General features: G+C 55.7%; 11 protein-coding genes across 11 annotated transcripts; 5 read left to right on the top strand and 6 right to left on the bottom strand.

The window, feature by feature from the left end:
* Positions 1 to 1,394: 1,394 nt before the first annotated feature.
* On the top strand, positions 1,395 to 2,180 carry PG986_013413 (uncharacterized protein; the record flags this gene model as incomplete). The annotated part of the gene is made up of 1 exon (XM_066849635.1): positions 1,395 to 2,180. One exon carries the CDS (start codon positions 1,395 to 1,397, stop codon positions 2,178 to 2,180), a length of 786 nt encoding a protein of 261 aa, XP_066693778.1.
* Positions 2,181 to 2,912: 732 nt separating this feature from the next.
* On the bottom strand, positions 2,913 to 5,169 carry PG986_013412 (uncharacterized protein; the record flags this gene model as incomplete). Its single annotated transcript, XM_066849634.1, has 7 exons — positions 2,913 to 3,283; positions 3,414 to 4,026; positions 4,066 to 4,290; positions 4,417 to 4,494; positions 4,564 to 4,630; positions 4,703 to 4,803; positions 4,897 to 5,169. 7 exons carry the CDS (start codon positions 5,167 to 5,169, stop codon positions 2,913 to 2,915), a joined length of 1,728 nt encoding a protein of 575 aa, XP_066693777.1.
* A 2,660-nt stretch (positions 5,170 to 7,829) lies between these two features.
* Positions 7,830 to 10,109, top strand: PG986_013411 (uncharacterized protein; the record flags this gene model as incomplete). The annotated part of the gene is made up of 1 exon (XM_066849633.1): positions 7,830 to 10,109. The coding sequence occupies one exon, from the start codon at positions 7,830 to 7,832 to the stop codon at positions 10,107 to 10,109; it is 2,280 nt and encodes a 759-aa protein (XP_066693776.1).
* Positions 10,110 to 11,160: 1,051 nt separating this feature from the next.
* PG986_013410 (uncharacterized protein) lies at positions 11,161 to 12,882 on the top strand (the record flags this gene model as incomplete). The annotated part of the gene is made up of 1 exon (XM_066849632.1): positions 11,161 to 12,882. The coding sequence occupies one exon, from the start codon at positions 11,161 to 11,163 to the stop codon at positions 12,880 to 12,882; it is 1,722 nt and encodes a 573-aa protein (XP_066693775.1).
* A 534-nt stretch (positions 12,883 to 13,416) lies between these two features.
* On the bottom strand, positions 13,417 to 13,809 carry PG986_013409 (uncharacterized protein; the record flags this gene model as incomplete). Its single annotated transcript, XM_066849631.1, has 2 exons — positions 13,417 to 13,727; positions 13,794 to 13,809. 2 exons carry the CDS (start codon positions 13,807 to 13,809, stop codon positions 13,417 to 13,419), a joined length of 327 nt encoding a protein of 108 aa, XP_066693774.1.
* Positions 13,810 to 14,273: 464 nt separating this feature from the next.
* On the bottom strand, positions 14,274 to 16,723 carry PG986_013408 (uncharacterized protein; the record flags this gene model as incomplete). Its single annotated transcript, XM_066849630.1, has 5 exons — positions 14,274 to 15,508; positions 15,570 to 15,712; positions 15,765 to 16,261; positions 16,338 to 16,614; positions 16,701 to 16,723. The coding sequence occupies 5 exons, from the start codon at positions 16,721 to 16,723 to the stop codon at positions 14,274 to 14,276; spliced, it is 2,175 nt and encodes a 724-aa protein (XP_066693773.1).
* Positions 16,724 to 17,538: 815 nt separating this feature from the next.
* Positions 17,539 to 18,850, top strand: PG986_013407 (uncharacterized protein; the record flags this gene model as incomplete). The annotated part of the gene is made up of 2 exons (XM_066849629.1): positions 17,539 to 18,070; positions 18,153 to 18,850. 2 exons carry the CDS (start codon positions 17,539 to 17,541, stop codon positions 18,848 to 18,850), a joined length of 1,230 nt encoding a protein of 409 aa, XP_066693772.1.
* A 479-nt stretch (positions 18,851 to 19,329) lies between these two features.
* On the bottom strand, positions 19,330 to 19,746 carry PG986_013406 (uncharacterized protein; the record flags this gene model as incomplete). Its single annotated transcript, XM_066849628.1, has 1 exon — positions 19,330 to 19,746. The coding sequence occupies one exon, from the start codon at positions 19,744 to 19,746 to the stop codon at positions 19,330 to 19,332; it is 417 nt and encodes a 138-aa protein (XP_066693771.1).
* Positions 19,747 to 21,182: 1,436 nt separating this feature from the next.
* Positions 21,183 to 21,993, bottom strand: PG986_013405 (60S ribosomal protein uL1; the record flags this gene model as incomplete). The annotated part of the gene is made up of 3 exons (XM_066849627.1): positions 21,183 to 21,617; positions 21,706 to 21,905; positions 21,975 to 21,993. 3 exons carry the CDS (start codon positions 21,991 to 21,993, stop codon positions 21,183 to 21,185), a joined length of 654 nt encoding a protein of 217 aa, XP_066693770.1.
* Positions 21,994 to 23,213: 1,220 nt separating this feature from the next.
* PG986_013404 (Clavaminate synthase-like protein) lies at positions 23,214 to 24,479 on the top strand (the record flags this gene model as incomplete). Its single annotated transcript, XM_066849626.1, has 3 exons — positions 23,214 to 23,427; positions 23,567 to 24,242; positions 24,317 to 24,479. The coding sequence occupies 3 exons, from the start codon at positions 23,214 to 23,216 to the stop codon at positions 24,477 to 24,479; spliced, it is 1,053 nt and encodes a 350-aa protein (XP_066693769.1).
* Positions 24,480 to 24,857: 378 nt separating this feature from the next.
* PG986_013403 (uncharacterized protein) lies at positions 24,858 to 25,463 on the bottom strand (the record flags this gene model as incomplete). Its single annotated transcript, XM_066849625.1, has 1 exon — positions 24,858 to 25,463. The coding sequence occupies one exon, from the start codon at positions 25,461 to 25,463 to the stop codon at positions 24,858 to 24,860; it is 606 nt and encodes a 201-aa protein (XP_066693768.1).
* Positions 25,464 to 26,259: the final 796 nt, after the last annotated feature.

Below are 26,259 nucleotides of genomic sequence, written 5' to 3'. Positions count from 1 at the left end.
GGGTGGGCTGCTGCCCCCACGCCTGCGTTTAATACCTACCTTACAGATGGACAGTACCTGGCTACAATATGTCACGGGTGTTGAGGTTCAGCAACCGTTTGAAGTGCTATGCAGCAGTCATTTGTCGCGCAAATTTCTGCCTACAACAAGATCATTTAGAGCCTCAAAGGCAATCTCTGCCCTCTGGATAAGCTCCCTAAGTGCGTAGGAGTTGGGTAATCAAGTAGAAAAACGTGGAGCAAGATCCGGCCAAGCAGTGCAACCGCACTGAAGCTTAGTACTGGCCACCTACTAGTAGTAGCCTACTACAACTAGTATGAGGTAATATGCCATTTTTAGCTTATGATCCCAATGTTTCAAGGTCGTACGAATGTGGGCAAAACAGTCCTTTTGGGCCAATTGTTACTCATCGAACCTGCTACAAACCATTGAACCGAACCTTTGCGCCTCGCCTCGCCTCGTTACTGTTGGCTGTTTCCGGAGGCATATGTACGTATCTTAAAGTATGTACTTAAAATCACAGGTTCAACGAGCCGAGAAACCGGACCAAGGTATGCAAAGATAGATCCAAAGTCCGCCTCGGTTTTTGCAACCCCTCCACCCACCCACCCACACACACACACACACTTGCCACGGTCCACTTCGGGACCCATCGCGACGCTACATCGCTCCCACGTTTTTGTTGATATACCTCGACCACCTTATCAGCACCGTCGTCATTCTGCTGGTTAGTCCTCGACCTCACCGATTGATTGACCTGGCTTGGCCGTCTTGTTACGGTGCTTCGGTTGCATTCGCGTGTAGCGTAACGGCGAGCCCCGGACGGCTTGCTTACATGGTACGTGCCGGTGCCATGCTGTGCTGACGGACATAACATACGTACGGTCCAGAGTCGGTCGGTAGGTAACACTTGATTCGATCTCTCAGTGCTATCGATGCGCTTCCAAGTCGCTGTAGCCCGCCGTTATCGATAATCGTCGTGGGTCTTGCCTCGCAGCGTCGCAAGGAAGATAGCTCCAAAATATTAACGCTCGTCAGTCACCCCACCATCGTCACCACCACCGCAAGGCAATATCTCCCCAGCTCAAACGGCCGATCGAGACTCCATCACTCTTCTGCCCATTCTCCTTGTCGCAGTCCGACACCCCAAACCCGACTTGTTCAAAGAGGTCCCACGATACTTGCAAAAAGTCAGCGCATACCTTCCTGCCCACTACTTGCATTGGTGGAGCTCCGAGTCCCTTAAAATTCCTGCAAGCCCACGAAAGACCTAAAGTAAAAAAAAAAAAAAAAAAAATCTACACCTACTCACCTTCTACTTGCTCACCGTCCAACCTGTCCAACGCCCATCACCGCTGCGCTCAACACACATACACCACCACCCACCACCCACAATGCCCGGTAAACAACCCAGCCTGTTCGCCTTTCCCGGCCTGGATGAGCTGGCACCGGCTCTGCGCTCGTATGTCATATCTTGCCAGAACGCCGGCTTGACTCGCCACGGTGCCTTCAAGGTTGGCGTCTCCGGCGGCTCCCTGCCCAAAGTGCTCGCCAAGGCCTTGCTAGCACCAGCCACCTCCGAGGAAGACAAAGTCCAATTCGACAAATGGGAGATCTTCTTCGCCGACGAGCGCGCCGTCCCGCTGGACCACGACGACAGCAACTATTGTTTGCTGAAAAAGGAGCTGCTGGACAAGATCCCCGCCAACTTGGGCCAGCCTACCGTCCACCCTATCGACACGCAACATCTTAACGACACACAGGAGTTGGCCGACCAGTACGAGCAACTGCTTGTCCGCTCCTTTGCAAGCCGCGACTCCGTCAAGCTGCCCATCTTCGACCTGCTGCTCCTGGGCAGCGGACCCGACGGCCACACATGCAGTCTGTTCCCCGGCCACCCTCTTCTACGCGAGACGAGCGCGTGGGTCGCGCCAATTGAGGACTCACCCAAGCCGCCGCCAAAGCGCATCACCCTGACGCTGCCGGTTGTCACACATTCGGTCAAGGTCGCATTTGTCGCCACAGGCGGTGGCAAGAAGGAAATCATGAAGGAGATCTTTGAGAAAGGCAACGGTCTGCCATGCGCATTGGTGAACGAGGCCACCGGAGAGCGCTGCAGCTGGTTCGTCGATAACCCAGCCGTGGAGGGAGTCAGCTACCCTCGACGCGGATTCCTGTGAATCCATCGGAGCGCTCTCTAGTTTGTGTTACAGAACACTCGCCGCGTCTTCGCAAATGTTGCTTCTCGTTGATGCATATCAAAATCACGACGGTTGTTTCATTCGATCGTTGACGAAATCCATCTTTTTGGGGGTAGTGCAGACAACCCATGTGACATCACGCGTCAGCACATCTGCATCGGAGCAAATCCTCACTGTTGGGGTTGCTCTGGGCTGGCTAGCTTGCGCTCCGTATCGTTGCTCGAGGTAGTCGGCTTTCACACCCCCGCTGCATGAATTCTAGACTCTCTTTTGGTTCTCTCCAGTTGAGGATCTCGGCGATGGCTTTGGGTTTTTTTACTTTAGACGGGAAATCAGGACTCACCCGGCAATGGTCTGACTGATTGGTTTTACTTCGCATCTACGGAGACGTTGGCATGGCCTTACGAAATTATGATAGAAATAAAAGAGATTTACCCCCATTCAAATAATTTGGAATTGAGATCACCGAGCGTGACGTTGCAATGCCTGATACAATCTGATTTCTCTATCTTGAGAATATGAAGTTGTAGGGAAGGACCTCCCCATTGGTTTGAGATACTCTAGTTGCTACTATGAAACACATGATGTCCATATACATTCCGTTAACGATATGCTGAAAGAACCTGAAATCGCTCTCTAACAAGCAACGCTTCGCGTCGATAGCAATATACGGCACATTGGTTCCCGCTGACCAAGACCGGCAGACGCATTTCACCTGTCCAGCTTCTTCTCGCGAATGAAGGCGGTGGAAAGGAGGCACAGGCCCGCCAGCAGCGCGATGGGCAGGAACGCCCACATGGTCGCCACCGCGTAGCAGTCGCGGACGGTGCCGGCGACGTGCGGCGGCAGGGTGCGGATGTAGTCGAGGCTCTGGCGCACGTGCTCCTCGATCTCGGCGGCGCGCCCGCCGTCCTGGAGCCGCGCCGCCAGTTCCGTGCGCAGGACCTGCTGCAGCACCGCCGTCGACAGGCTGATGCCGATGGTGGTGCCGAGCGACCGGAAGAGGTAGGAGCAGGCCACGGCGATGGCCATGTCTTCCGGAGCGCAGTTGGCGATGATGGCGATGAGTGTGGTGGTTATGGCTGTGGCACAGGGGTTGGGGGTGTTAATATGTATTGCCTTTTTCTTTCCTCTTTTACTCTTGGCAAGAAACGGGAGAGACCCCTTGGGAGAGGACGAGGCCGTAGTAAGAGTGGGCTGGTGGTGACTTACATATACTTGCCCCGAGTGCAAGAAACGCTACCCCGATAACGACGCCGACCACAGACTTGGTGAGGGCCCCCGTAAATAGCACTAAAGGTACGACACTGAAGAGAAGGATCGTGTATCCGGTGAGTGTGAGCCCGTAGTACTTGCCGGTCTTCCTCATAACGAGCCCGCCGCCAAGAGAGCCAGTCAGCCCCAGCAGGGTGCTGGGGACGAACATGAGGCCGGACTGGGTGGCCGTGAGCGCCATGGCGGCCTGGTAGAAGATGGCGATGAAGAAGAAGACGCCCATCTGGGCCGCGACGCCGAAGAAGTTGGCTCCGTACGCGGCCAGCAGCGGGGGGTCTAGGATCACGTGCCCGGGCGCGAACGGCTCGGTCGCGACCTTGACCTCGATGAGGATGAAGGCGGCGAACAGGACGGGCGTCAGCGCGAGCGGCACGACGGTTATGGGCCGGCTCCACCCCTCGTTGGCGCCGTTGTCGAGGCCGAAGAGCAGCACGAAGGCGGCGGCGGACAGGGCAAAGCCCCCCAGGAAGTCGATGCGGAGGAGCTTCTGCCTCCAGTGCTGCTGCTGCCGCCGCTGCTTTGCATCGTCGTCGTCGTCGTCGCCGGCCGCCTCGGGCGACGGCAGCATCGTGAACACGGCCAGTCAAGCCAGGATGGCGATGGGGAACTGGCCCGCGAAAGCCCAGCGCCAGCCGATGGTGTCGGCCAGGAGCCCGCCGATGGGCGCGCCGGAGGCGATGCCGGCTCCGAAGACGATGTTGATGTAGCCCTGCCACACGCCGCGGTCGCGCAAGGAGACGAGGTCTGTCACGAGAATGGCGACGACGGCGTTCATGCCGCCGCCACCCATACCAGCCACCCCTCGGGCGATGCACTTGCAACGATCAGTCAGCTCTTTGGTTCGTTCATTCATGCGTAGTAAGTAGATCGTAACGGTGTAGCGTTCAGCAAACGGAACTGCTGCGCCTAGAATCCGTGATACGCCCTCAAACCAACTTACCAGTTGAACAATGTCTTGAGCAAGACCGCAGCCCAGGCACCCAATGCCAAAGACGGAGTAGGCGAATAACAAACACTCCTAGACGATACGTTGATGAGCAAATACACTTCCACATTGTGGCTGATGAGATGCCGGGCTGATGATCACCTTTCGGCCAAATATGTCACTCAGCCGACCGTATAGGGGCTGGAAGGTAGTGAGAGTAAGGAAGTAACTATATCATGGGTCAGTTCTGTGAATATGTCTTTGCCGTCCCAGTACGGATCTTTGATGCCTGTACACTCACGAAGTTGCGATCCAGCTTGTGTTGTTCAAAGCGTTCAAGTCACTTCCCATCTTGCCATATGTAGCGATGGTCAATGTCTGATCCATAGCCACGAGGAATATCTGCCAGTATACGTCTCAGCTTGTATCGTTTTCTATGGAAGATGGCCTGCTTTGGTGCTATTCCAATGTGGTTCGGTTCAGTCGCCAACTTACGCCTACAGCCAGGGCCGGAAGTAGTTGAGCCATGTTCACTTTGGTTTTCGGCTCATGGCCATTGGCGCCAATGATATCGCCATTGCCGTTGGTCGGCTCCGGATCCGCTGTGTCACGGCTGAATGTGCCATGGGCGCTGATGCCGTTGAACTTGGAGACTTGCGGTGCTACCGTGTCACCCTGTCCAGAAGCGGCCGGGCCCAACAAAGGTGCAGTCTCGGACACTATGCCGGCGGCTCCTCCTGCGCGAGGGGCATGTTCTTTGGCGGCCATGTTTGCTTCTGTAACACCAGAGGGGAGGTGGTCCTAACAGCGCGCCGGCGGACTCAATGGCAGAAATTGGCTGGCTACTGACTGACCTCGGTACCAATTGGCAGAATCCAGAACCGGCCTGGGAGGAGTGGTTGAGCCATTTCGCACAGCTCCGACTCCGGGGGTGGCATTTGAAGAGCGATTTCCCCGCCAAAAGCACATCATTGATAACGGTCACGGACACATGGGCCAGCATCCGACGGGTGCCTTGCGGTCTCGATCCGTATTGCTTCCCCCAACCCCAAAGCAAGGACTAGATTGCATGTGGATTAACACCGGCGGTTGTCAAGTACTATGCTTCAATTTGATGTGAGGTTTGGGCAGATGGTGATGGCTTCATTCTTTGCTTACGCGGATGCATTCAGAAGCCCGACTGCACCTCATAGGCCCATCTCAGCAGTATTGTAAGCAATATTGGCATGGCCAGTCCTGCTCGAGTTGGCCGTCATCCCATCTTATCATTGATATATCCTCTTCCTGTCCCATCCAATGAGAGGTACATGAGGCAATAAGATGAGGAAAAGAAAAGAAAAAAGAATGGACGAACCAATTACGGTGCAACGTTCCCGCCCGTGAACTCTGCTGTGCATCCCTGCATTCGTCCACGTTCTATTTTGTGCATTAGATATGCTTTTGTGGGCCATCAATGATGAAAGCCTCACGATGCCATCGTCCAAATATGCCTTTCTTCATTTACTGATAGTTCAAGATGCCCGGCGCCCACTGTAATTGAGACGCTCGATCCGAGCCGGAGTCACATCAGTCGGATGCTGCCCTGGCTTCTCGTAAGTTTCACATGCTTGCAGGTTAGGAGGTACCTGGTAAATACATAGACGCACATGCATCATTGCCCACATGGTGATTTCCGATCGTGCCGGCTTTTCGCATTGGTAAGCCACGCAGCTCCGCACCTGGCGCCCCCTCAGCCGATTGCATGTGTAGTGTTACAAGTAGTATGTCCAGAAGAATAGGCAGGAGATCAATATCCAGATAGCAACAGGCAAGAGGCCGACAGACAGACAGTCGGAGAAAATAAAGAGTATAAACCCCTTCCAGAGGACTAGAACGCGTCTGAAGATTCTTCCCAGTCTTCCATATGCGTTCTTTAGGGAGAACGAAACGACGGCTTCGGCACTACCTGGTAGACTCGCGACTACATGCCTTACATACGTAGACCAGGTGGAGCGGAAAACGGGTTTCTGCGCATGATATAGTCCACAACTTTGCAGGTTTCGCATCTGGCCCGGTGGACTGGGGCTTACTATCGCAATGTCCAGCTCTCAGGAGTTCCCCAGGGCTTAGGATCGAGGCTGTACAAACCACAGACCGAACATCCATCCAGCCAGCACCTGAGAGCCAGGACAAAAATAGGCGGGGACAGGGTCTTGGTGGACGCGCACACCGACGAGTCGTGTCGAGCCGTGACAGTGGCTTGCAAAGCGGAAGCGTCGAGCCCTTGGCAGTTTGGCAGCGTGGGCCACTGGTAGGCTGGCAGGGTCTGATGATCCCCAGGATCCTCGCTCGGGGACCAAACCAGCCCGTCAAAAGTGACGATGCATCGTCACCACTGCCCCCTGCAAACGTGCAATCGCAATTCCGCCTCTTCTCTGTCTCGGCCTCACTCTACGCCAGCCAGCCAGCAGGCTAGGAAAGAGAGAAGATAAAAAAGAAGAAGAAAGGAGAGATAAAGAAAAAGAAAAAAGAAAACACCCTTTGTGGCTGGCGCCCCCTACCGATGATACCGGTGACCGTTATTGTTATTGTCTCATTCCGGTAGCCTGGGAAGACTAAGATCTTCCCGCGGCGGAGGGACAATCTATTCTCTTCGAGGTGAGACGATGATTAGTGAATTATAATCGGAAAACAACAATAACAGCACAATGTAATAATACTGTAGCCGCTTTTTACCTGACTCGGGCTTATAGACGTAGTTCTTGGCAGATACAAGAAATCAACAGCTCCCGCAGCGCTTGGGGAAAAAGAGTCGAGAGTGAGTGGCTGCTGACGCGAACCCCCCTGGCCAGGGTCAATTTAGTAGACTCTGCCATCGGTCGCGTCTCTCGGTATATTCTAGGCTGTTTCAGATGGTCTAGGGGGGAGGAGCTTGGACTGGGCCGGAATTGCTTATGATGACGGTTACAACCACCTGAACGACCCATTCGCATATCTCGCAGGGCTCAGCATCCTTGCACTCGGCCTGGCCTGCGTGAGCAAGATTCTCCACCTCGCCTCCCACTTCGGGCCAGTCGAGGGCATCCAGTTTCTGATCCAGTCGTCGGTACCTGCATTAGCCCGGGCTTGTGGAGGGAGCCCAGGCAAGCCCAGGCAAGCACAGCAAAGCACAGCAAAGCACAGCAAAGCAAAACCTGTTTGGCCTGCAAGCAGGGCAGGGCAGGGCAGAATACAGGGTCCTGGCCCGCCGCGGGTGTGTGAGAGAACATGAACATCCAACGCCGGCCTACTACTCTATTTATTCTTTACAGCGGGACTGTGCTACGCATCTTCCTTCCTGCGGAGACGACATTGCAGGATCGGCATGAACGTCCAAGGGCCGGACCACGCAACCAACTTCGCCTCCTTCATGCCCATCCGTCTACTGTACTTCAGACGAACCCTCTATAATGGATACGGCTTCGCTGCAGACCCCTACGACGGGGCGCTCTCGCTTCTCCAAAGCCCTGCCAGCCCCTCCGCCCGGTTTGCACGACGGTTTACATAAAGGTATACCAAACACGGCCTCGCCACCAGGCCACTTCAAAATACCTCGCAAGCTGCCGTCGCTACCCCAACTACCGCCAACGCCAGCAACGACAACAACGACAACAACAGCCGCCGCTTTCCCGCCCCGAAAGAGCAGTGTAGGTGCCCGCCTCAACCTGACGAACGTCATCCCTCCGTTGCCGGCGCTTCCGCCTCTGCAGAAGGAGCTCCCAACTACCCCCAAGAAGATGAACGCCATTCCTCGGAAGGCTGTTGGCCAGCAGCCAGCAGCGACAACACCAGCGTCAGCAGTACCAGAGCTTGCACCGCAGGGAAAGGAGGCTTCCACCCCCAGAAAGCTAAAACGCATGTCGTCCATCTCGAGTATACTGTCTGCATACTCCAGCGCATCCAACGTATCACAGGACTCTGCGCACAGGTCGTCCCAGGGCAGTGTTGCAACAAAGGACAGCGAGCCGTCTCTTTCACCTGAACGTGATGTTGCGGCCGACCCCAGAGCTAAGCTCTTTGACACTCTGGGCGACTACACAGGGAACCCGCACCAAGATGAACTCCCTGATCCCAACGATCAAATGGAAATTGGACGCATGGAGAATGGACAACAAAAGTCACTGCCACCTGTTCCGGCCACGGGCACAAGGCGAGGTGGTAGTCCGACGCTGGGGCTGCCGGCTAATCCGCGCGGTGGCCTACCGGCGACCCCTCGCTCCGCTAAAGCTGTCGGTGGGGAAGCTCCATCGTCAACCACACCGGCGCCCGCCAATTCACGGAACACCCCGTTAACAGCACCAGCCACTCCTCGAAAGACTCCTCCTTTGCCAAAACCCGACCGTTTGGAAACTACTTCATCAACTCCATACGCACCCACCAGCTTGCAGAATACCCCTTCATCAACAAAACCCTACAACTTAGAAGCTGCATCATCGTCTCCGTCTGCACCCGTCAACGATACACAACCATTGTGGCAACGCCGGGCATCCAAGTCCGATGCTAGCATCAAGGTCCCGGACCTCACACTGACTGTCAGCCACGGCTCAACCGGACCACCCGTGCCTCCTAAGAGTGAAGCTTCTAGCAGCACGCGGCCTTCGCCTTTACCCCCGCCATCATCTTCAACTCTACCCGGACGTAATATCCGTCCAGCTCCACCACCCCCAACCAGGATACTTGCATCTAATAAACCGGACGAAGACGGAGAGATGAAAAGGCTCGCGGCTTCAGTGAAGGCCGTCGCTAAGCGGGTAACTGGCTCCGATGCGCCCAAGGAGGAAGCGAGCAAGGCGTCCGCACCCAGCCTGATCGCCGGCCCAAGCCCGAGCAGTGCGCCTGCGCATGATGGAAGCCTGCAGAAAGGAGGTCTTGTAGAGAAGGGGAGCCAAGATTTTGTGTCACCTCTGTCGTCGCCCGAGGTTCGTCCTGCGTCCCAACGTGGCCAGCAAGGAACCTCCCAGACCGCCGGACGTCCGAGCACTGCGCAAAACTCTGAAAACCGAGACCAAGCGAGTCAGCCCCAAATGCCCCGCGATGGACACTCAATGCCACATCAACAACGTGACATGTCCCGCTCCAACGAGCAGCAGCCGGCATCTTCTCCTATGGGTTCTAATGTCAGCCACCAACGATCGCATGAGCAGCTCGACCAGCAGTCCAAAGCGCCCGCAAAGGAGAATGCCTCTACGACAGTGGATGAGCTCTCGGCCACCTCTACCGGCCAGACCCCTCGCCGCCAGCTTGCCCCCAATGGAGCACCCGCGCCTCGCACCCGCCCTTCTCTCAGCATGGTGGGCGAGGAGGTCTTGTTTACCGAGCCCAGGCCGCTCACGGACGGGCAGCAGTCGGAGCTGATGAGTGCCATCATGCTGTTCCGCCGCCATGACAAGCCCATCGCGGACGCGCACCTCGTCATCAACGCGGCGCCCCTGCGGCCTTGCCACCTGAAGTGTCTGAACGAGCACCAGGGGTTTATCCGGACCAAGAATGCGTCGCATTCCATCGCGTGCGCCACGTGCCACGTCGAGGACCGGGAACCGCGGTTCGTCTGCACCACCTGCTCGGTGCGGGTGTGCTCGCGCTGCCGGGACCTGCTGGAGAGGCACAGGGACACGCACACGGTGCTGAGCCTGCTCCAAGAGAGCCAGGCTGGGGTCGGGTCCGGGGCCAGGGAAGCCGTGGAGGCATAAAGGAATAAGGGGGAAATGTATTATGAACGACGGCGTGGTTTTTTTTTTTGTTTATGTTTTTCCAAAGGACCATGGATACCAATTGGCTTCTTTTTTTTTGTTTAAATTCTAATGGAAAGAACATGACCAGAACTAAATTAATTTCCCATGAAAGTGATTCTCGATTTACAACTATCCTGCCAAGAAGGTGCAAGGGTCAAATGCAAGACTGCGAAACACTACGTCTCATATATCGACGAGACTGAGGGCAGGAGAGCGAGACACAGGTACCGGTGTTCGGGATCGTCCAAGCCAACTCCAGTCAGTATATATGTATATATATATATACATGGCTCTGTGCCTTCGAGTGTAGGATTGGACCTGTTTGAAGGATTGCCAATGTGGCCGAGAAAGGAAGCATCGGGAGGGCTATAGGTCCCGCACTGGGCCACGGAGTGAACTTGTGTACATGTGTGTATGTAGGTATATATCAGACATATATCATCATGTACATCAACGAGCAATGGCTATTCTATGGACCCCCGAAATATTACGTCATCGCCAGTTATCATGGCCAATGATCGATGATCAATGATCAATGATCGCGGGCCCTGCTTTGCTTTCCCTCTAGATCCCATTCAGTGTGGGATTTCTGCTCGGATGGCCATGCCCCCTACTCCCCTACTCCGTGGATTTGACCGCTATGTTGGACCTAGCGTTCAGGGCGGGTGGTACCTGAAGTGTGCTGCTTTTAGTGATTGATTGCCTAGGCGTAAGTCAGTCCAGTCCCACCTAACCAACTAACCAACTAACCTGAAAACCAGCCCCTTCAGGCCCCGGCACTTCAGTGGGGTAACGCCCGCCTCCCGCGTAAAGCCAAGTACATGGCACCCAAGCTACAGCGGAGATCGACGAGGCAGCAAGGGCCCTGGGCATTCGATCAATCCATTGATTGATTAGGTAGCCGATAGATTGATTGATCTTGTTCGATTTCCCGCATTTGGCACTTCAGTACTCAAGGTACGGCTTCTTCTTATCTTATGTCCACCATCCCGGCCCTTTGCCGCTCACCATGTCGTCGAACTCGGGTCTGAGCCGCGCGCGGTCACTACGCAAGCCTGCCGCCATCAATGCCGGCAGTGCGAATCAGAAAGAAAACACCAAGTTAGCGCCCTCGTCCTCCAACGACCCCGGTGGGATAGGCTCGCCCAGCCGACTACCACAGGTCAAACCCTTGACTCGAGCTGCCACGACAACTGCCACGACTTCGACAAGCACCCGCGCTCGGACAACGAACCCGACGAGGACGTCAACAAAATCAGCAGCAGCACCACCGCCCTCGACAATAGGAAGTACCAGGCCACTATCCGGTGTCCTCGGCAGCAGAAATGGCCTAGCCACGACGAGACGGGCGAGCCCAACCACGGCCGAGAACACGGCGGCGGCGGCGGCGAGGCCTTTGGGAAGGACACCCTCTACACGCCCTGCACCTTCCGCCCCTTCTGCATCCGCAAACATAAGGAGTGCCAGCAGAGAATCTTCGGCCTCGACCCAACGGCCGTCGAGCTCTGGAGGCGCCTCGTCCACATCTACGTTGACAAGGTCGAAAACGCTGGGGCTGGGCCACGCGCGAGCCAAGTCTACAGCGACAGGTCTCACCGCCGCCACTACCCTCAAACCACCCAGCTCTCGTGTCTCGACCGCTGCCTCGTCGACAGTCTCTGCGAAACCGCAAACCCGCTCCCAGACATTGCAGGCACGTGGCGCAACCCACCGAGCCTCTGCCTCGACATCTTCTGCCACTGCCACTGCCACTGCTGCCACCGCTGCAGCACCGCCTGCTGGTTCCCAAAGCCGCCCGGCATTCAACACCAACCAACAGCACTACTCGCCGCTGAAGTCGCACGCGCCAAAGCCCCTCACTTCGACCTTCCTGGCGCCGCCCTCGCCCTCGAAGCTCCCCGCTAATGTCGCCATCACAGCCGAGACGGCGCGCCTGCAAACGGAGCTCCTGCAGCTGTCCCTCCTGCACCGCGATGCCGGAGCCACGGCGGCCGAGTGGCACGAAAGTGCGCAGCGGAAGCTGGGCGCCCGGTTCGGGGAGCTGGCCCGCGCCGAGCAGGCCCTGGGCTGCCGCGAGCGAGACGGCGTAGAAGCGCGCAATGCCGCCGTGCTCTTGCGGTGGGGCGCCGCCCGCGCCAGCACCGAGGTCGTCGGCGGGCTCGAGGAGAAGGTCCAGATGCTGGACCAGGTCGTCAACGGCGTCTGGCGGTTCGGCGAGCCCGGCGGTCGCTACGCCCGGGTCGTCGAGGAGTTCGAGCACTGGGCCGGCCGCCTGCAGGGCATTATGGAGGCGCGCCGAAAGGGGGACGTAAACTCGCTGCTGGGAAATGGTCTAGATGACACGGACGAGGTTCTCTTCATCGGCGATCTGGAGAACCGCTGGAGAGACGAGTGTCCGGGTCTCGTGCGGAAACTGGAGGAGTGGCGCCGGATGCTGCGACACCTCGGCCCGGTGCCCGATCGTAGTGGTGATGCTCCTGCTGCTACGTCGACGGAGGATGGGGAGGGCGGTGGTGGCGGCCAGAAGTCGAGTCTGGCCAGAATACTCGAGGGCTGCACGAGCATGGTGGACGACATGCTGGCCGAGTTGGCCCTGATGGAGCAGATGGTGCGCGAGGCGGTCCGGGCCGAGGATGACTGGATCGAGGTTATGAACAAGGAACTGAACCTCGGCAAGGAGACGGATTCCCAGGGCGACAGGTCGGCGCCGCTTTGGAAGATGGTTGTGTGAAACAATACCAGCCCGATAGAGCAAGAGTAGCTGTCACAGAGTTATACCCATGTTCTTCTTGCCTTGTGGTTTTTGTTTTAGAGGCCTTCGTTCTCGCAGGCGTCATTAATCGGTCAAGCAGTGTTTGGTGGTACTCGGAAATCATGGGGGTTCTGGCAAAAAGCGTGTCTTCTACTCTCCGGCTGGGGCTGTTCTTCAGTTACAAGTGAGCCATTTACTTTGCGAGCGAGTATTGCTTTTTATAGAAAGGGACATCCATGTATTCTGTAGTATATAGAGGAAGGTTGTTGAGATAGGGATGAAGCACCCCCTATGACAAACTTGAGGTAGCAGCAGTACTTTAGGTGAATAATACGCTTCATTTATTTCCATTACTTCCTCTACTCTGGGCCCTCGCCCGATTATTATACCCAATAGCTAGCCCATGCTCAGGTCACCTCCCCGTTTAGACAAACCGTGGGTACAGGAGGGAGGGAACCCCAAGATCTGTGAGTATATTTGGTGGCCCCGGAGTACTAGTACCATAGATAAAATTCATGGAGAGGATGAAGCGGAAGACGCCTTTAGCCAAGCAGGTGGTGCGTGGCATCCTATTGTCGACGATGGCAGGGGCTTGGGACGTGCGACCCAGTGGCCGTGTTCGTCCGCGGCGGCATGGCCCCGTTGGACGCGGGCATAGCGGGCATAGTCGTCCGGAAGGCCCAGGGCGTCGCTGAGCTCGTCATAGTCGCAGCTGAGCTTGCCGACGTCGTCCACCCAGATGCGATCCCCGACGAGGACCTCGGGCCACCATTTGGGGTCGGCTTCTGCGGCGGCAGAGATCCCATCCTTCACGGTCGGCGGACCTGGGGTTCCACATACGCAAAGATGCGGACGGTCTCTGGGTATGTGCGGAGGAAGATTGGGAAAACTTGGAAAAGTGTCCATGGTTGCGGCCGGTGTCGCCAGATTCGCCGGGGCGATTGGGACTTCTTCGGCTTTTGCTTCTGTGCTGCTTCGGGGCTTCTTGTTATCTGCGTCTAGTAGTTTATCGCAGTAGCCGCTCATCTGAGTGCCAATCGGCTGTGGCGTCTATAACGGCTAAGATCACATGCTCTGCCTTCCCAGGGCAGGGTGAGCTGTCGAATTCTTCTGGCCATCCAGGCCCAGCGATAATTTGTTCGTCTTGCGCGTTCGCTCGGTCAATCTGTATAGCAATGCGGTGTGCATCGGGTAACTGAAACTAGATCGTACTTCCTACTTGCCTTTTGACCAACCCATCATCGTGTAAGCGCTGCGGTGCGTATCGCGCACGACAAGGCAAGAAGAACATGCAATCACGATACGGCTACTGTAGCAGGAAATATGTAAACCACGTGACTGTCAAATATGGTTGAAAGGTGTACTATAGACTATTTACCCTTTCGTATTGGCTCCAAGCCGAATAAATCTTCCGAAAGCACGGCGTTGCCCTTGGCGTCTAATGGCACCTCGCCAAATAGGAATGCGGTCCTCTCTCTATTCGCATTGGCCGATGGACGCTTACGGTGATTCCCGGAGGGAGATGCGGTCGAGGACGAAGGCTTTGGCTTCTGCGACCCAAATACATCTGGTTTGGAGGATGCTGATTGGTCTGGCTCAAGCATCCAAGAGAATGAGGATTGGGCTAAGGATGAACGTGTAGGAATAGGTGCCGGCGGTCGCTGGAGCACGGTTGCCTGGGTAGGCGTTGCTGTTCTCGAGGTCGAAGACAGAGGGTCGGTGTCCATCACGTCTGAATGGCCGTTACTGGTCATGCTATCTTTCGCGGGAGACACCGAAGCCGTATCGGGGGTCTGGTTGGAGTGCTGGGGGTTTGGGGAATCAACTACCATGTCGGGCGTGCTGATAACCATTGCTGCGACCGCATCTGTAGGAGGATCTGGTGATGCTGGGTTGGCTTCAGGTCCGGATTGACTTTGCGCTGGAGGAAAATACTCGTCCTCAGGCAGCGCTATGGTCGAATCCTCCAGGTATATCTTAACAAACTGAACTTTGGCGGCAGCTATTTCCAAGGCTTCTGATTGCTTCTGTTTATCATCCCAGTTTGATGTTGCCAAAGCCTTCAACGTAGTGATGGTCTCATCCAACAGCGACGTTAGATGTTTATTCCTCTGGTCCATAGTGGCCACGGCTTGCATGGCTGTGTTGTTAGGTCCCGGCTCGGAGAAAATCTCGCGTCCTGCCTTCATACTTGTCTTGGCTTCGCTAACATTGCGACGTATCTCGCCAAGAGCATCTCGCACAGCTTGGTTGATGCCGAGCTTCTCGCCCCTCTCAAGGACGCCCTTAGCCGCACCCTGGAATAAGGCTTCTACGCCACCCTGTTGCTGAATGAACCGTTGAGGTGACAGAGGCGACCGCAGTCCTAGAGCGTTCTGTCTTATACCTAAGCCCAAGGACCTAGGTGTGCTGGGTTGCGAGAAACCCTTGGGCGAGTCTGGTGGTTTACCAGTATACTTCAGGATTAGAGATGAGCCTCCAGCAGGAGTAAGATGATTTCGAAGATAAACGGCGTCATCTATGAATGTATGCGGTCCATAAGGAGCCTCAGGTGGCGGATACTTCAATAGTAGCTGTAGAGCGACAGAATAGTCCGCCTCAATGACTATGCAGTATGAGTCAGTACATAGTGCGTGGTGTGGCGGTTTAGTAGACGGTGAACCTACGAGCCCATCGAATTCTGACCATCATGGCAGTACAAACGAGATCTATCAGTTGCAACGAAGGGTCAACGGCAAAGAGGGTATCCCAAAGCACGAGCATCTGATCAAACGGAAATTCGCGGCTGAAAAGAAGTCGAATCCAACGGCTGGAGAGACGTCAGGTGAGCGCACGTCGGGGACGGGTCGGCGTGGACTCACATGAGGAAGATCTGAGGTAGGATCTCAATAGCCTTCAGGTGATTGGATAGCTCAGGGTCTACTTTATACAATAAGACTTCGTGGATGTGCTGGCTCTTTTCGACGATGCTCGACTGCCCTCCTTGAGCATCGTCAGCGATCTCGTAGAATGCCTTTGCGTGGTCCATGACTTTAGAGAACAGGGCAAAGGAATCATGCTCGGCAAAGGACGCATCCAGCATCTCAATCATAGTCAAGTCAGCTTGGCCGCCGGACGCCGTCTCGGCTGGAATAATGGCATCTCGTTCGACGACCAACAGAATAGGTGCGAGGAGCTCATGCATTCCCTGGCGATAGCCGCCAACACCAGGATTCAGCTTGCAGTAAATAAAGAGCACATCCAGAATCATGGTTTGGACACGGGGCTCGTGGTAGAAGGGCTCATCAGGCAAGCGTTGGACGTCTTGCAAGATCTCGGCCCGCAGGACCTCATCTTGCCTCAATGTATTCCACGGTGACTAAGACAACATCAGGACCAATGCTTCATGTTCGTGAGATTGCGGATGCTGAGTGAAAGGCCGTCACATGACTTACATCGGGGTCGTCGGCCAGAGGATCGGTATTGACAGTGGCCAAATACTCGGGATGGTTGATATACTTTAGGAAATGGTCTCTCAAGAACGCGTAGGTGCTCCTTGACTCCAGGAGCGCATGGGTCCAGCTGGTGGTACTGGAGCCATGGCCGAGCAAGAAGCTTTTCCAGCATATGGATCTGCAGCCTGAGATGCAGGGGCTGCTGGGGCCATTAAACCTGACAGCGCGCTGTAAGTCGGCCAGGCTGGAATGCTTCGCGGTTTCTTGCCATCGTTCGCTGGGGAAGAGTTCACAAGTCAGCCAAAAGATCCGACTCTATGGCCGGCTAGTCACCATGGTCGGTCGTATGGGACAAAATCTCACGTCGACTCGGCCAGAGATCGCATCCTGATGCGACGAGGCCAATCTCCACCAGCGAAGTCCAAGTCCGGATGAGGCGAGCGATGGGGCCGGGTTGCTTGGGCTGAGTCGCAATCGTGCCCAGAGTGCCTGCAGATGACTTAGGATGTTGTTGCGCCGAAGTCTAATGCGGCTGTACAGATAAGGTATCTAATTGGTCTTGAGGCTGCCTGCACTTAGACCGATTGCGAGCTGAGGACGGCGGCGGCCGGCAAGTAGAGCAAAGCCAGCTGCGAACTAGTGGCAGCCAGGTGTCAGCGAGGTGGCCGGCACATGACGTAGGCATCAGGATGGCTGCAACCCGGTGAAAACAAGAACGCGGGCATGTTTCCGTTGCAGCAAGACCCCGGATTGATACCCGATCAATCAAGATACCCAAGATAGAGATAAGGAACAATGCTAAGCACCCGCGAGTGCGACCTTTTGGTGCCCAGTGCCTAGTGCCTCGGCAACTCATGTCCCATTGATCTACCCAAGTGCCTACATAGTCGATTTGTCATCACAAATAAACCCACCAGAAGAGAGATCCGTCCCAATACCGAGACCCCCGATTCTGGGACCCTTCGGAGTTATCGTGATGGTCCACCTCTGCAGTGCCGTCCCAGTCTAGTCCTCTGAGAAATGGGCGACATCCATAGTATTCACACCTACCCATAGCAGAACCTGTCTTGGTTGCTTAGAATTACAGGAACACTTACTTGTTGCAGCACATATCCTCGCCTTCGACTAAAAGAGTTTTTGCTGTATTTTTTTTGTCGCTTCATATTCGTCTGCCTTCGAAGACGTCATCGGTGATAACACAATGACAGCACCGACCCCGGACCTGCCGAACCTCGCCGCCGACGACTCGATGTTGTCGCGAAAGTTCGGCCGCGAGACGGCCAACTACTTCTCGGGCAGCCCCTTGAACCGGGTCTCGTTCCTGCGGTCCGAGCACGCCTTCTTGGCGTCGGCCTTCTCGCACCCCACGGCCTCGTTCCTGCTCATGAACAACCTGTCCCCCACGATAAAGGACGCGGCCAACCTCGGCTTCGTCACCAAGGCCGACGTCGAGCCCCTGACCGGGGCCGAGCCCTTCCGGCAAACCGAGGAGGAATGGGTCAAGAGCTTCAACTCCAACGTCATCTCGCCCGTCATCCTGTTCCTGGGTCTGGATGAGAAGAAGACGACGGGCTTTGAGTATAAGGATTTCAAGGGTGCCCCGTACTTCGCTATCGATGTGACCCCGAAGGAAGGCCTCGCCGACAAGGCGAACAGTGTCATCGAGGCGGTCAAGGCCAAGGGACTGGACTTCTCCAAGGCTGCCAGGATGATGTCGTTGACCGCACCAGAAGGTGAGTGAGCAGAGGGCAGTAGTGGAGGAGGGCGGGAGACTACGAGAGAAGATAGGGAAGGACAGCTGACATTTCCTCATAGCCTCCATTTACGCACAAGCTAAATCTCTACTGGACTGGAACGCGCGGAACCCGTTCTGCGCCGGCTGCGGCGGGCGCACACTCTCCGTGAACAGCGGGCACAAGCGAAGGTGCCCTCCGACGGACTATGCGGGGGTTCCCGAGGGGAGTCCTCCCAAGGAGCGAGGCGACTGCCCGACGCGGCACGGCGTCTCGAACCTTTGCTTCCCGAGGACCGACCCGACCATCATCGTGGCCGTCGTCTCCGCCGACGGCACCAAGCTCCTGCTCGGGCGCAACAAGCGGTTCCCGCCCGACTGGTACAGCACCCTGGCCGGCTTCCTGGAGCCCGGCGAGTCGATCGAGGAGGCGGTCCGCCGCGAGGTGTGGGAGGAGAGCGGCGTGAAAGCTGGGCGCGTGGTCCTCCACAGCTCGCAACCGTGGCCGTATCCGGCCAACCTGATGATTGGCGCCATCGCGCAGGCTACGCCCGACGGCGAGACGATCGACTTGGGTAACGACCCGGAGTTGGAAGACGCCAAGTGGTTCACCATGGAGGAGGTCAGGGACGCTCTGACGACGGGCGTCAGCGACTTGGGCGGACCGGCGCCCTCCACTTACAAGGAAGGAGGTCTGAGACTGCCTCCCCAAACGGCGATTGCGAACCGGTTGATTGATTCAGTCTGTGGCGGATACCTTGCCGCGGCATCCAAGATGTAAGACAACGGGTTTGCCTTAGACTAGACTGGCGTTGCCCGCTTGTGAAGAGGTTAGATTTTGCTTTGGATGGATGAGACGCATTGGAGGTGTTCAGATAAGATACCTACACACCCAATAGACACAGCTTTACGGGCTCAACACGGGCAAGGGGTAGATTTTGCCATCAAACGCTAAGCGGCTATGAAACCCAAGAACTGTCGGATCATGCGTCGACTCTATCACCATTTCAAACCAAGCCCTCTTTTTCTAGCCGTGCCAACAACTCCGCCTCCTTTTGCTTATCTTCAGCCGTTTGGATAGACGGGTTTCCATTGGCGGTCCACCAGCGGCCCTGTCCATCGGCAGTAGGTGCATTCATGCAGACTTCGACGTCCTTGCCAAAGTCGTATTCGACATAATCTTCAAATCCCAGGTTCGCAATCGACAGGTTAGCAAACACGACCCCGGCACCGTCCCAAGGTACGCGCACGCGGTTATAGTCATGAACGCCAGCCAAGTGAGTCTCGCACCCTCCCGAAGGGTTGTCTTCGAAGCTGCAGCTGCGCTGCGCCACGATGCAATTTTTTGCCCGCGAGCCCTTCTTCGCCGACCACGAGATCCAGGCCCGGCACGATTGCGTTCGCGCTTTCTAGGTTCCAAACCGCCTCGACGAACGTCTCAATGGCTGAGAGACTCGCGCCGGCCCATGCATTCGAGATGGGCGGGCGAAGGTCGGGGTCGGTGACGGGAGACTCACCAGGCCCTTTGCCATGGGCCAGGGCCTTGAGGTCTTCGGGACTATCTGATAGGACAAGCTTGAGGCTCGTGGGGTAAGGAAACGTGCGCAGGTGTACGCGGGCCCGGTTCATGGCTTTTGCGTCTGCGCTAGGTGCGGTGATGAAGAGGAGGCCTGACATTGTAAGATATGGGGTATCCTGGAACAGTCAAATAGGCAGTGGTGATGATTTTATGGCTGAGTATGAGATATTGTCATTATGTTCCAGGTTTCTACCAACCTAGATGCTCAGAGCTTTGTAGCTGATGCATCTGTTTCGCCTTACTTAGCAGCACTGCTGCCTGGTGGTGTGTAAGTTGGTTCTTGCAGATCCTTAGTTGTGATGCAATGGAGCCGTCCAAGATCCAGAATCGGGGCATTCCAAGTTCTGCTGCCTGCCATCAAAAAAATAACACTGTCATGATTTTAGTTGCCATCACTGCACAATGTGATGCATAGGTGATCATAAGCTGCCAGAGTTGCCCCGACCTGACTTCTTTCTACCTTGAGACCGCGTACTTACTTTAGGTACCTTAGGCATGTTTGTTGACGCTGACCCAGCCACTAAAAGGCCACAGCACAGCCTGTCGCCCACCGCAGCTGCAGGGCACTGGCGGCTGATGGCGGGCGCCCCACCCAGCCGCCTCTGGAGGAGAATAAATACTCGCCTTCCCTCCCTCTTCTCTGACTTCTCTTTTCCTTTCCTTCTTTATCATCAGTGGAGGTTAGACTAATTACCGTCATGTAATTAATTTAATTTTTCATTTGAGGCTCCGCTAATGCGGCTTGCTGAGGGTTGATTTTATTCTCTATAATTTTCCTTCCGTTCCCGGCCTCATCAAGTAAAGGAGACGCTCTTCCTAATCAGCCGCCGACTCCAGCTCTTCCTGGTTCGCGACTGTGGGGTGTCTGCGACATTTCGATATATAGAACACGATTCAATGCTAATAGGTGAGATCTGGGCGAGATCGTGGCTCTAGTCGCCGTTGATCGTGAAATGCCTCCGCCCGCAATCTCCGGTCGCGTAGTACGCGCTTGTGCGTTTTGCCGAGTTTCATCGCGATGCCCAATTTGGTTCATGTACAGGACAATTATCTGGGTATCGCATACGTACGTCCCTCCGCCTCAGATTGCTATGCTACGTGCTACAAATCCCAGAACCGTGGAAATGGTGAAAATTGCCTTCGACTTTTCGCCGTGGCAAGATTTGCAGCGTCTGCGAAAAAGTTTCCATGCGTGAACTTCCGTCAATACGAAAAGCTGCTCCAAATTCTGCACTTTCCACCTCGCGTGTTGCCCTTAAACTGCCACGACTGATGTGCTATCTACGCCGGGCGCAAAGCATTGAGTTTCCTTGCAAGCACTTTGCTAGAAGCATGCTGTCGGACAATACACAGAATCTGCAGATGATCATAATATTTTCAAGAAACTGGCAGTTATTTGTTTGGCAAGAAGGTTCGTGTTGTCATTGGCTATCTATCTCATCTAGAACTGAATCCGATCCGATAGACGTGCTGTTCATTATCAGCGTCTTGAATATGGCAATACACTACTTCCTCCTACGACCCAGTGACATGCTTAGTACAGGCGGCGGGGAGGAGACATGGAAGCCTTGATGACCAGGCTTCCAACGTTCTGCCAGCCCTTCTTCAGCAGAGAGACGAGGTAGTTGATGGCCAACATGATGTTGGAGATGAGCTCCTCGGTCTCCATGCCGACGTTGCCGACGGCGACACCCATGCAGAGAACCTTCTTCAGCTGGAACTTGACGGTGGACTTGACCTCGGTGATCTTGCCGCTCAGGTCATCGGCGTGCGAGACGGGAGTGGGGAACTTGCCAGCCTTGGACAGACCGGGACCCAAGAGACGGGGGATCTGCTTGATCAAGGCCTCGGAGGCGATGAAGGCATCGTACTTGCGGGCAAGCTTCTTGATGAGCTTCTTGTTCTTGTTGAGCTTCTTCAAGTCATCGGCGGACATGGCATCGACACCACCGTGCTTGGCACGATCGATCTATTCATTGCGTCCAGGGTCAGTCTCCACGTTGTCTTTTCCCCCGGTCATCATCGGGTTGTGTCCGGCTCGGGGGGGGGTTGCTTACATCGTGCTGGTCACCGAGAATGCAGATGGCCATGTTGGGGCGGGGAACGCTGGGCAGCTTGACGGTGCCAGAGAAACGCTTATCACGCTGGGGATCGTAGTTCTTGAGACCGATCTGGAGCTCGACGGTCTCCAAGAAGTTGCGCTTCTTCTCATTGTTGGAGTAATCAAGGAGCTCCTGAACGTGCGTACGCACTCCGGCTGGAAGCGACAGTCATGTTAGAAATCTGATACCGTAGTATTCGCCTTACGGAGATGATGGCTGCTTACCGACTGTGATCTTCGACATCTTGACAGTCTTCCAGTAGATTCAATCTAATGGTGAGGAATACTGCGTTCGCGATGGTTGATGGTTGTGGATTAACAACTTTCAGAGGGGGAAATCCAGTCGAACTTTTTGGGATTTGTTAAGTTCTGGCAATAATTTCGGGTGGCGCTTGTGGGCGGAAGTGGAGCTTCACGAGCCACGGCCCAGCGGGCTATGTGGCTTAGGCGCCTTTACGATAGCCACTGCTTGCTGACTGCACTGATAGATAGCGGGGCGATGGCCAACCCAGATCTTGAACCGCCAGCGCTCCGGACTTGGATGTGCCAAAGGCGACTGCATCTCTTGTTGGATGGTGGTCCAAAACATACCTGTCTGCGGCGGGGTATTGGAATCTTCCTAGCAAGCCTGCAGCATGCTCGTGGGAAGAGAGCATCATCCGCCAAACGGTGCACCGTACGGATCTGGTTGACCTATTCCCTACCCGCTGAACACAACATGCCCCCGTGTTAGTGCAAACCCGCGGGTTACATTGCGATATACATAATGTACGGTTGGCAGTAGTTTCCATGCACTCGGCAACCATTTGGAATATGTCAAGGCCTGTCACGATCTCATAGCGTCCGGAAGCCTCCCGAGGTATTGCTCCAGGCGGCATGGCCCACTGTTGAAGCCCCGCGATAAGTTTATGTTCCGACAGACCACCCCGCAGCCGTTTGAAACTGGAAGCCCCCGTACCGAAATGCCTTATTACAACCCAGTTGATGGACCAGTCGCAACTTGTCATTTTATGGGGGAGACTGTTCCCATTCCTGTTGATACCTACTTAGGAGTCGCTTCCGCCAAGCGGTCCGGTGATACCTCATGTAATAAGGAGCATCGTTATGAGGAAACGGATTTGGTGTCCACCCCGTATGCAAGTGCTACTGCCACTTTAGGTTCAATGGACGATTTATGCCATGTATGCCTCAATACTAGGTAGGTTAAAGATTGATAAATATTCCTAACCGGCGACTCTGTGGACGGACGACGTGCATTAGGAGGGGGTTCTGGAGAGGGATCGGGAATGACGCCATTGGAGACGGCAATTGCTCGTCTCCTATCCGCCATGTATAACTCGAACCACAACTTGAGAGCCCGAGAGTTCATCGTCAGAGTTCATCGCACAAACCTCGAGTACACGACATTCGTACAGTAAAATAAAACAGGAGCGAAGTAGCTGCTCGTCTGTCTCGTTGATCGCCATGTCCACCACCACCGTGACTGACACCACGCCGGCCGCACCTGCTCCATCCGGTCAGCCAGACATCGCGTATGCACCAGATTACCAGAAATGGCAAGCACGGGCAGCATGGCGCCTGGCTTCTGATACTCTTCCCACGACGGTCCCCCAGGGCTTCCCCGGCCAGCTCTCGGGAGACCTCGTGTGGGAGGGGGACAAGCTAGCCGAGACGTACAGTATGACTGGACTTACGTGCTGAACGAGGACCAACTGGCAGAGATCGACCGGGCCGTCCGGCACTTCAAATGTTTGATCTCCCCCCTTGCTCACATGAGATGAGATAGGCGCATTTTCAACTAACAAAGCACGCTTTAGCCCTGGGTCTGTCATTGGGCCACCTCGCGCCCGAGACCTTCCCCCTCCCCGCCCTCGACGCCGAGCTCCGGCGCCTGTCCCGAGAGCTGCACACCGGCCACGGCTTCTTCGTGCTGCGGGGCCTGCGCGTCGACGACTACTCGCGCGAGGAGAACGCCATCATCTACGCCGGGGTGTCGTCGCACATCGCGCCGCAGCGCGGCCGCCAGGACCACAAGTTGGACGGCCAGCCCGCCGACGTGGTCCTGACGCACATCAAGGACCTCCGGGGCGACAAGATCGCCGCGGGGGGCGCCATCGGCAGCCCGGCCTACACGACGGACAAGCAGGTCTTCCACACGGACTCGGGCGACATCGTCTCGCTGTTCGCGCTCGAGAAGGCAGATAAGCAGTGGACGGAGAGGCCGTTGATGTTCCACTCGGAAGCGACGGACTCCGGTCCCGAGCGCATCGCCCTCCAGTACGCCCGCCGTTACTTCGTCGGGTTCGGGGCGCTGCCGCGCAGCCCCGACATCCCGCCTATCAGCGAGGCGCAGGCTGATGCACTGGATACGCTGCACTTCCTCGGGGACAAGTTCTGCGTCAAGACGGATTTCCAGAAGGGCGACATGCAGTATGTCAACAACCTGGCCGTATTCCATGCCCGCAATGGGTTCACCGATAGCCCCGGGAAGAAGTGAGTAGTGATTCCCGCCACGAACCCCCTCACCCCTTTTTTACAAGTGTGAGACTTTGCGCTAACATATTCAGGCGCCACCTTCTCCGGCTCTGGCTGCGCGACCCGGAAAATGCGTGGGAGACCCCGGAGGTGTTGAGGCCCCGGTGGGCACAGCTGTATGATGGCATTACTCCAGAGAGCCAGGTATTTCCCCTCGAGCCCTATATCCGCAGTGCCGGTAATAGGGGGCGATGAAGAGATCCTACTATATTGGGCTCATGGTCCCAATATTCTTTCACTCCAGGAGGTGAAAACCCCCAGTGGCAGCAAAGTCTTTGTGAACGAGGAGCAAGCCGTGCCAAACCCATCTGCAAATTTAGCTTGTTATATATGTGCCATTCTTGTCTATCTGATACTCCTCGTAATTGAGCCAAGGGTGACTTGCTGGATGAGTGAGCATTGGCTGAGTACATTACATGGCCTAGAGGGTCACCTCGCTCTTAAGTGAAAGAACGTACTTTATTAAACCCTATACGGAACCCCGTTGGATCCAGATCCCTGCGAAATCAATCCGATGACCAACCTGATAGAATGAGGGTCCCGTGGCCAACAGTAGCAACCGAACCGAGCCGCCTACGAATCCTCGGGGATGCCGACCTTGCGGACGATCTCGCGCGCTTCGGGGCCAAAGTCGAAGGCCTGGCCGCCGGCGAGGGCGCGGGCCTTGGGGTCCGTGGCGTTCTCGAGGATGATCTTCTGGGCCATGAAGCCGCGGGTCCAGGCGTCGCTGATCATCTCCCTGGCCTGCTTCTCTGGCAGCCTGGGGAAGGGGACCTCCTTCTCGTTCTCGTCGTCGCCGCCGCCGCCGCCCTTCTTGTCCCACATGGTCTGGCTCTCCGGGTCGTACTCCCAGGTGAAGGCGTACGAGGGGTCGGCGTAGGCCCAGGGGTTGGCGAGGGCGCGGCAGCGGCGGGTGGCGCCCGGGGGCAGGAAGGGGAGCACGTGCTTGATGTACGTCTTCTCGACGAAGTCGGTGACGAAGAACAGGCCCGGGTGCGTGTCGGCGGCGGGCTTCATCATCTCGGCCGTCGGCGTCCCGTCGAAGCGATAGGCCGGGTTGCCGTAGAGGGCCCGGAGCAGGGCGGCGTAGTTGCTCCCTAGCTCAAAGGCCTCGGCCGGGGTGGGGTGGGTGATGGGCTTGGTGGAGGCGCGGCTACAGGAAAACTCGCTTGTCCCCATCCCGATTGAAGAACCGACTTAAACACGTGTCATCTCAAGGCACTTGGGTCTTATGGTCTTGTGGTTTAGTGGTATAATTCTCGCTTAGGGCACATCCTGAGCATCATGCGAGAGGTCCCGGGGTACGTGACAAAAATATCATACGACCCCATCTGAATGACGACTAACAAATACGCAGTTCGATCCCCGGCAAGACCCCAACTATCTTTTTTTTCTCTTTTTTCTCGCTTCTTTTCTCTCTTTTTCTTTTTCATCTACCCATCCTGATTCCTACCTAGCTTGGTGACGGAACTTTTGGTCAGACAGAGAGCCAGAGAGAAAGAAAGCAACATCAAGCCTCGGCCTGAAGAGGTCTGACTGCGCATGCATGCAGTAATTGCAGTCTTTGGGCGGTCTGCTGCACGTACTTGAATGGCATGCAAGGATAGTACGTCGTATGCTACGTAACCTTTTCATCTACGTCAGTCTTGGCTGTACAGATTCAAATATGTTCCGAGATGTGCCAAGGTTGATAGATACTTACTATACGGCAATGGCTTTTCTTCGCGGGGTCACCCCCTCATACCTCACTCGACCTCCTGTCATAATCCTTACGAGCAAGCTCTTTACGAAAAGCCCTCTGCCTATGAAAGCACCACATCTCACACCGACCTGGAGAGAGAGGGAGCGAACGACGTACGAGATGAACGTTACATAGATTCGGGCCATACGCAGGTTGAGGTGCATCTCGAGAGCTGCTACGTTGATAGAGCGAATGCACGATGCTATTTTGAGACCAAATATCGAGATGCATATG

The sequence above is a fragment of the Apiospora aurea genome (genome assembly GCF_038362705.1).
Source record: "Apiospora aurea strain CBS 24483 chromosome Unknown utg000009l_segment0_segment0, whole genome shotgun sequence".
In the NCBI taxonomy this organism is placed as follows: domain Eukaryota; kingdom Fungi; phylum Ascomycota; class Sordariomycetes; order Amphisphaeriales; family Apiosporaceae; genus Apiospora; species Apiospora aurea.
Note: the sequence above shows the minus strand (reverse complement) of the source record. Positions and strands in the feature narration are given on the sequence as shown.